Consider the following 8,417-nt stretch of genomic DNA (forward strand, 5'->3'; position numbering starts at 1 on the left):
CACACCTTGGCGTGGATGTTGCTGCTTGGTAGCTCAGGTGAGTGAGATGCGTTTCATTCTGTGCAGAAATGGGGTTGCTGCAAAGCCAAAAGTTTCCTCGGGCATTGGAAGAAACTGTCTCTATAGGAGCAACTTCATCTCCCGCCTGTTCAAGGGGGTCAAAGAGTTTTATTCAGATGCATTAGTAGATGTTAGCAGATGCTGCTCCTCTTCCTTTTTATCAGTAGTTCGTTTCATTTCTTTTAACTAGTCTGCATCTCTCGAGCAGGTGTTGGCATGAACAGAATTCGGATCCATGTTTTGCCGTCAAGCCGAGGACGCCTTACTCCTGTGCCGCGGCCGCAGGAGCCTCTGTCATGTGCCTTCACTCACCGCCAGTGCTCCCAGCCGCGGCTGGAGGGGCAGGAGTTTTGTATTAAGCACATTCTTGAAGACAGGAGTGCCCCTTTCAAGCAGTGCAGCTACGTTTCAACAAAGAATGGAAAGCGGTGTCCCAACGCTGCACCCAAACCAGAGAAGAAGGATGGGTGAGTAACTCTTTCTCCTGGTTCTCCATCATACAGAATTAAAACGGGCAGGAGAAGGTCCTCCTGATTCAGCTGCTGCAGTTACGTTACCTCAGACAAGTGGCTCCCTCTTTCTGAAGCGTTTTTAAGCTAGAAAGAGACTTGTGAGTGCTGGGCACTGCGTGGAGTCGTCTTGGTCCTGCAGGACTGTCGGGCTGCTGCCCTCTGCCATCAGAAGGTGGCTGCAGTGATCTGGGTCGTTTGTAAGAGCTGTATGTGCACCCACGCGGTGCCGTACCTCCGCTCAGCCCAGCAGATTTAACTTGCCACTGTCTGTGCTTACGGATAATCCTCAGCACATACACTCTGGTCGTGTGTTATGTGGAGTTGATGACCTGGTTGTGCTTCTTGTTCTCTGATGCATATAAAATGTTCTGAGTGCTATGAATGGAAGGACCTAGAACAGTTCTCGACACTCAGTAAGCACGACAGCAGAGCACAGTTTCCCTTACGGGAGCATCGATCCGTGTTTCATTCTCAGAGGTTACGGAGATGTGGATGCTGATAGCCTTCATTCTGCCCTTGGTCTCTCTGCGATAAAAAGGATCCATCCCATGTGGGCCAGCGTGCTCTGTGTGGAAACTGAGAGTCCAGTGTGAATGTTTGGAAGCAGAAGAGCTCACCTCAGTGGCTTTAAGTAAAAAGCTCTTTTCTCTCGCTGCTGCTGTGCCATGTGGCTGCCGGCTCTGGTGCCAGAGGTGGCATCTCAGCGGTGGTGTGTGGTCTGCGAGCCACCCAGGGCTCTCTGGCATTTCCAAGCTGTACCTGCAGCCAGCGGCTCTCTCTGTGAGAGAGCTGTGGAGGGGATGTGCTTTCCAGGTGCCAGGGAACGTTTCTCACTGTATCGCTTGTTCGTTTTGCTGGCTGAGGGCTTGGAGTTGTAACAAGCTTGTGATTTATTCCCACAGCACGTCGTTCTGCGCGGAGCATGCCCGTAGGAACACTCTGGCGCTCCAAGCTCAGATGAAGAAGTCCAATCCTGGGCCTGTAAGCGAGACTCTGCTTTGCCAGCTTAGCTCTTATGCCAAAACAGAGCTGGGCTCCCAGACCGCAGAGAGCAGCCGCAGCGAAGCCAGTCGGATCCTAGGTAAGAACTGAAAGTGAAAACCGGTGAGAGAGGACCTGGAGTTCTCCGTTCTGTGTGGAAATGCCAAGAATATCACTTCTTAAATCCAGTGAAAAAAAGATCCCAGGGGTCTGTGGGTAAAAGATTGTGTTCTGCAAAGCCTGGTGTGTCTCGCCTGCCACTGACTGGAGACGACTCACACCGCCAGACCAAAATCCTGCAGGTTTTCTTCCCTTGCAGTCACAGAGTAGAAATGTTAGCTAGCTTCCCTCTTTGCTGGCTTAGTCTCTAGCGCTGCCTGTCAAACGCTGGCTCCGTGCTGAGCTTCTCATCTCGCGGGGTTGCTTGGTGGGGCCAGCCGGCAGTTCGTGGTTCCTAGGTAGGCAGGAGCGCCACTCCACAGGAGCTGTGTGTTTTGGCTGCGCCGAGTTGTTGGGTTTCCTGTTGTTCCATGTCGCTTGCTCACACTGTGCTGGGGAGGAGAAGTCTCTCCTGGCAAGAGACAGAGTTGGTTCACCTCCGTGCGGCCGTGGAGCTGAGCTCCCGGGGTCCCCGGCTGCCCTGTGCCAGAGCGGCGAGCGCTGGGACGTAGGGCAGTGTCCTATCGCTCAGGATATCGTCTTTTCAGATGAGGACAGCTGGAGCGATGGCGAGCAGGACCCTATCACAGTGGACCAGACGTGGCGAGGGGACCCGGACAGCGAGGCTGACAGCATCGATAGCGACCAGGAGGATCCCTTGAAGTAAGTTGGATGCTGGTGGCTGCAGGCTGCTTACACACGTGTAGCGCGTTCTGAGCTCAGTGTGGTACCAGAGGAGGTGGCGGTTATGTTAAAGAGGTGACGTTATTAATGGTGTTGCAGTTGGACTTTGGTCCTTGGTGAGTTGCTAGGTGTGAATGCTTGTAAGTCTTGGACCTGGTGGTTCTTCTGGTCATCCTCTTTCAGTGTGGAGCGGTCCGTTCAGCAGCAGTCTCTGGGTGATCTCTTAAATTAAAAATAAATCTGTAAAAATCAGTATTTCTGCTCGTCGCCCGTTGATCTGTCTAACCCAGCCCTGCTCAGCCCGTGTTTCTGATAACGTCCGTGCCATTCGGCCAGGAGAACAGCCCCGAGGGACCCGTAGAACTTCACCCTGTTTGTGGGGGTGTTTTTCAGGCATGCTGGCGTATACACAGCTGAGGAGGTGGCTTTGATCATGCGAGAGAAGCTGATCCGCCTGCAGTCTCTCTACATTGACCAGTTCAAACGACTCCAGCACCTTCTGAAGGAGAAGAAGCGCCGATACCTGCACAGCCGCAAGGGAGAACATGAAGCCATAGGCAAGTACTGGTACAGGTAGTCACTGATCTGTATTCGTCTGGCTGAGGGCACAGCGCTTCTCTAAAACACATGCAGAACTCTACATTTTAAAAAAATGGGGGTTTTTTGCCCTTTGTAGAAGCAGATTTCAGAGCAGTGCTGTCTCGGTAAGGGTGAGAATTACCGTAGGACTGAAAGTCGGTTAGAGAAGGTATTTTTGTGGCTGGGGCGCTGCCTGGGGAGGTGGATGGGAGATTGGTATCGTTTGGGTTAGAAAGGTTACCGGATTTCTTTGCTCTTCAAAGTTTGCAGTGTTGTCAGGAAATGAGACTACAAAGTTTAATTCTGAGGCAAAAGTTCTGTTCTTGTCTTTTTTTTTTTTTTAATGGGATTTCCTGTTTTTGGTTTCATAAACAAAAAAATTTATTCATCTGTAAGGTCCTGTCTGTATCGGCAGAAGTTTGTTTCAGTTGTTACAGCAGTACTGCTGTAATGACGTACTCCTCCTTAGCAGAGATGCACCTTTGCCTTGCAAAAGCACTTCTGCCTCGGTTGGGATTTCCCCCTGTACAGAACGTGCTCTTGGAGGCAGGAGTTCGTAGTTCAGCAGAGGCAGAGCTGGGTTGTAGATAGCTGGTTGCAAGTATGGCAGTGCAAAGAATGCTTTCTCTAGCGTGGTCTTATAATAGCTCATCCTGGAAAATGGCACAATACGGCTCGGTCTCAAATAAAAATAACTGGAAGTTTGGTACATAACAATTTTGTAGAACTCTTTTTAGCAAACCAGTAATAGAAAAGCAGATCCTGAGCGTTGCCCTGTAATTACAGCTGGGAGTGCTTACTGGAAGCTTCCAGAACTTGCACAGGAGCAAGCTGAAATTTGACAAACTGCTATTCTGCCTGCAGAAATCACAATAGACTTTTGAGTGGCCAAATTATTTTAAAAGATGCTTAAAAATATTCAGTGGGCTCCTCGTGTGCACAGAGCAGTTGGGATGAGTTTTGGGATGGAGCCTGCTTTGTCATCCTCTTGCGTAACTGGAAGATGTGCTTCCTGTTTATACGAGCGACTCTCACTGCTCCTTCGCTCCGTGCGGTGACATCTGTGTCGTCAGTCAGCTGTTGGAGCTCTCGACGGCTGACTCGGGCTCTCGATACCAAAAAAAAAAATGGAAGGTTGTGGCAGGTGGGGTGGTATTTTCTGACCCCTCCCTCGCTCCTGGCAGGCAGCAGCCTTCTGACGGGCCCGGAGGGGCTGATGGCCAAGGAACGTGAGAACCTGAAGCGCCTGAAGTGCCTGCGCCGCTACCGGCAGCGCTACGGCGTGGAGGCCCTGCTCCACCGGCAGCTGAAGGAGCGCAGGATGCTGGCGACCGATGGCGCTGCCCAGCAGGTGTGTCCAGCGGCTCGGGGACTGGGTACGGCTGGAGTTACAGCCTCGCTTGGAAGCTGGGTCTTTCTTCTCGTCCCTTCCTGGGAGCGATCCCGGGCCAGGTCCGCTCTGGCCCTGCCGGAGTGCCCCTTGTAACATGCCCTTTCTGCAAGGACATAAAGAATCTGGTCCTGGCCAGCACCCTCAGTATCCACACGTTGGCCGAAACATCGGGGCTTCCTGGAATCATTTTAAATGGGCACCAGAACTGCAAAAGTTAAAGTGTGGGGTTGGAGAATTTTCCCTTTTGAAAGCGAGGGCTCAGTACAAGGTAGCCTGATTTTCATCATTGAAAAATGTGTGGGAAATACTTCCTATAGTGGTGAAACCCAGACTCCTCCTAGACCTGTGGGGACCGAAGGGCAGGCCCCTTGCATCACACATGAAACTAAATTTGAAGCTGTGTGCAGCCATTTCTTTGTAACCATTTTAAAATGCAAAGCGTTCCCTTAACTGGCTGCTGAAATTTGAAAGATAAGTCTGAGAAACCTCGTTCTTTGAGACATACTTCTGAGGTGAAGTTCTTCCTACTGAAATCGAGTCGTGCCTCAGTGTCTCAGCTCTGTTTAATAAAAGCTTGAATGGGAAGGACATAATGAGGAGCGAGGCTCTGCTGGAGTGGAACTGAGAGTTTGGTCTTGGCGTGTTTTGAAAGCAGGACGCAAGTGTTGTATAGCCGAGGGGGTTTCTCTGGAAAAGAGCCGGACGACTCTCCAGCGCAGCTCTGAGCTCTTCTCTTGGACTTGCAGGCGCACACCACCCGCTCCAGCCAGAGGTGCTTGGCCTTTGTCGACGACGTCCGATGCACCAACCAGTCCCTTCCGATGACCAGGCACTGCCTTACGCGTATCCTTTGATCTGCCTGTGCTGCCTTGGGCTGCGCTCCGGACTGTTTGCTGGCAGTTTGAAGTGCGTTTGATCCTCCTTTTTTCTCTTTGGCCCTAAATCAAGGCCGTCGGTTTGCTGTAGCCGTTGGTTTCAAGCAGGAGCCCAGAGGAAACGTCTCCCGGTCTGTTGGCGCTCCCGTCCCCATGGAACGACCAATTCGTGTGGGAGCGACAAAAAGCTGGGCTTGCCCTCGCCTCTGCCCGGGCAGGTCCCGCTGCAGCCTTCCTGTGGTACGCTGGCCGACCCAGAGCATCCGAACGGGGTGGCTAGTTCACTTGGAAGTGACAAGGGAACCTCATGAAGCCCGAGGGAGGCTCGAGATAGTTTCTGGCTATGTGAAAGGGGGATAGAAGCAAGTCTGCTCTTGGCTGCAGGTGCTGGATGCCAACAGTCATCCTGAGCAGGGTCTGTGAGCTCTCGGTATGAGTCCTGCTGTGAGGGATGTTTGTAGAAAAGGGTGTCTGACTGCTGAAGCATGTGCTCAGTGATTTTTGGGAGGATCTGAATGAGGGAGTAGTTCCTAGCCTGTTTGGGGCTGCCGTGGGTCAGATCAATCTCCTTTTACTCCTTGAAAGGTTGGCACACGTGTGTGTGAACAGCCTCGAGCTCTTCGACCTCCTGAAACAGCCTCGGCTTTTTGAGGGCTAGCACTGAAATTTCCACTGGGATCCCCCCAGCTCAGGGATCACCGCCCCAACATGGGATCCACGAACCGAGCGTAGCCCCTGTGCAGCTCTTGTCTAAATGGGATTGGGTGGATGTGTCCAGGAGCGGGTTTGGATCGTGCCGGAGCTGCATTAGCAGCTGTTGCTGGTGTGAGTCAGGAGAAGCTCCGGTGCTGGGTCCCAGAGCAGAGCTGGCAGCCGGGGGGAGGAGGAGCTCGTCGTTTTGTGTGAGCTCTTCGTTCTGTTTTGTTACTGAAGTTGGCAGACTCGACTCCAGGTATGTGCAGGGAGCAGCCCGGGTAGCGGGAAGCTGCCTTGGTTTCTTTCCAGTGACCATATGCTTCAAAATAAAGACAGGATAAATACCTATAAAACGGTTTGAGCACGTTGCTGTTTGCAGCTGACTCGCTTTGAGCAGGGCAGGCTGAGAAGGGAGTGGAAAAAGCGAGGTTTGATTTCCTTACGTCTGAGCTGTCAGCTGACTTTCACTGACACAAACAAGATTTTACTTTGGTTAGCCCTGCTGAGCCGATAACATCTGCAGTTTGCTCTGCTTTGTGCATTGTCGGGAGGCTCTTGGGCTTTGTTTGCTTTTCAGGAGCTGGATTGTTTGTGACAATGCATTAAAGGGACCGAACCCAGCTGGGCTGTTGGGCTCCAGGTGGAGCATGTGATTTGGTCATCTTGGCAACCCATGCTTTTTGGCTACCAGTAAAGTCAGTGCTTGATCTGGGAGTCATTCAGAGAGATTAAAATCTGGCTTCCCCACCCTGCTGTTCATACAGAGGCGCTTTCCTCACCGCATCTGCCCTCGAGTGTCTGAGAGATCTGGCTCCTCTGGGCTGAGCTCCTCTGGGCTGAGCTCCGTACTGTTGCTGCTAGCACAGATTACGGGCTCCCCACAGCCTGCCGGGAAGTCGTATCGGCACGTTCACAGCTGCCTTGGTGCAGGGAGGAGAGGAGGAAAGGATAAACCTGAAACCTAGGCAGCTTAAGAAACTGGGTTAAACTTGGCGCCTTTTGCCTGGTTATGTGGGTTTGGAAGTTTGGGGTTTTTTTTTTCCTCTCCCACACTGCACTGTGTGAAGAGGAAACTGTGGCATGAACCCACAAACGTCGAGAACAGCTGGGCAGTTGTTCGGGTGGGTTTGATATTGAGGTATCTGGCCTGAGAGACTTGATCGACACCTGAGATCTGCTTTGGCCCCAGCTCCAGATTGTCACCTGCGTGGAGGTTGTGCCTCACTCTGCTCACTGGGTGACACAATCTCAGCTGTTCCTTGCAGCAGTAAGTAGAAACTTCACGACTGTCAGTAAAATGTTGTTTATGCAGACCCTGGTGCAGCCTCAGCGGTGGGTCCGTCTGTAGTTTCGCAGGGCTCTTGGAAGAGGATGGGATTTGGTCTGTAGCTACTCTCTGCTGGTGGATTGCTCTGCAAGCGCGATGCAATTGGAGCAGAGTTTCTGTTTGTGATTAAAGGCAGGAAATCCCATTTACACCTCTGGCAGGAATAGGTTTTCCATTGGGAAGGAAAATGCACTGGGAAGATAGAAATACCGGAACTAAACTCCTGGCTGTGGAAAAAGCATTGTGTGTGCTCGTATCTCCGCTGCGTGTTAGATGTTAAGGCCTGTGCAGATGCCTTTTAAATGGATGTCTGCAACTAAAAGTAAGCCTGTAAGCAAGATATTTGTAATATCTTCCATCTGAGGATCTGTGAGTGCTTTACAGGGATCCAGCTCCGTTATCCAGCCCCCACTGGGAGGCTGTCGCTGTTGTCCCCGTTTGCCATCATGCAAGTAACGTCATCCACACTGCCGGGCAGTCGAGGTGCAACTCTGGAGTCTGGACTCCTGACCTCGGAGAAATGTATGGGGTTTTTAACAGCGTTTGCTGGAGGGTGGTGGGTGAGGGGGGAGCATTTATGCCTCTGGATGCGTGTCCGTCTGTAGCTTGTCTGCTGTGCAGGTTTTCCCTTGACCACACCTTCCCAGACATCTGTCAGGACACTAATCAGACTCTGTTTAAACCGTGTCAAGGCTCCGAGGAAGTGCCCTGCAACAAGCCAGTTCCCGTGAGCCTCTCCGAGGATCCGTGCTGCCCGCTCCATCTCCGGTTGCCTCCGCAGATGTACGTACCCGAGCAGGTGCTGGCTGTCCCTGAGGAGCTGGAAGCTGCCCCCACGGACCTGTACTTGAGCGCTGCTGAGCTCCAGCCCACAGAGAGCTTGCCCCTGGAGTTCAGCGATGTAAGTTGTGCAGTGTGCTTTAGGCCGTGGCGTGCAAGCAACGTGTCCTGCAGAAAAGCTTCCCCTGAATATTGCTGGTTTCGTTACATGCCATGAAGTCACACTGAAATACTCGTGGAGCGGGCTGCGGTGCGGCAGACCCAGTGCTCTCTGTGGAGCACGCATGGATGTCATGTAAAGCACTGCCTCCCCAGCACAGATAATATAGAATTATTTTTATTCTTGCTGGCTTGGGGAAGGAGAGTCTCTT

At 52.1% G+C, this 8,417-nt stretch overlaps 1 protein-coding gene across 1 annotated transcript in view; it reads left to right on the forward strand.

Annotated features, from left to right (window-relative positions):
- Window positions 1-276: 276 nt before the first annotated feature.
- Window positions 277-8,417, forward strand: part of KANSL2 (KAT8 regulatory NSL complex subunit 2) — a gene marked incomplete at its 3' end in the record, with an annotated part of 10,261 nt that continues 2,120 nt past the window's right edge. Inside the window, exons 1-7 of the mRNA XM_009333458.1 lie at window positions 277-527; window positions 1,475-1,653; window positions 2,261-2,375; window positions 2,790-2,953; window positions 4,160-4,326; window positions 5,115-5,211; window positions 7,914-8,167. Coding sequence (XP_009331733.1) covers window positions 277-527; window positions 1,475-1,653; window positions 2,261-2,375; window positions 2,790-2,953; window positions 4,160-4,326; window positions 5,115-5,211; window positions 7,914-8,167 — 1,227 coding nt within the window. The remainder of the gene's footprint in view (window positions 528-1,474; window positions 1,654-2,260; window positions 2,376-2,789; window positions 2,954-4,159; window positions 4,327-5,114; window positions 5,212-7,913; window positions 8,168-8,417) is intronic.

This window comes from Pygoscelis adeliae, unplaced genomic scaffold, assembly GCF_000699105.1.
Source record: "Pygoscelis adeliae isolate BGI_AS28 unplaced genomic scaffold, ASM69910v1 Scaffold371, whole genome shotgun sequence".
NCBI lineage: Eukaryota > Metazoa > Chordata > Aves > Sphenisciformes > Spheniscidae > Pygoscelis > Pygoscelis adeliae.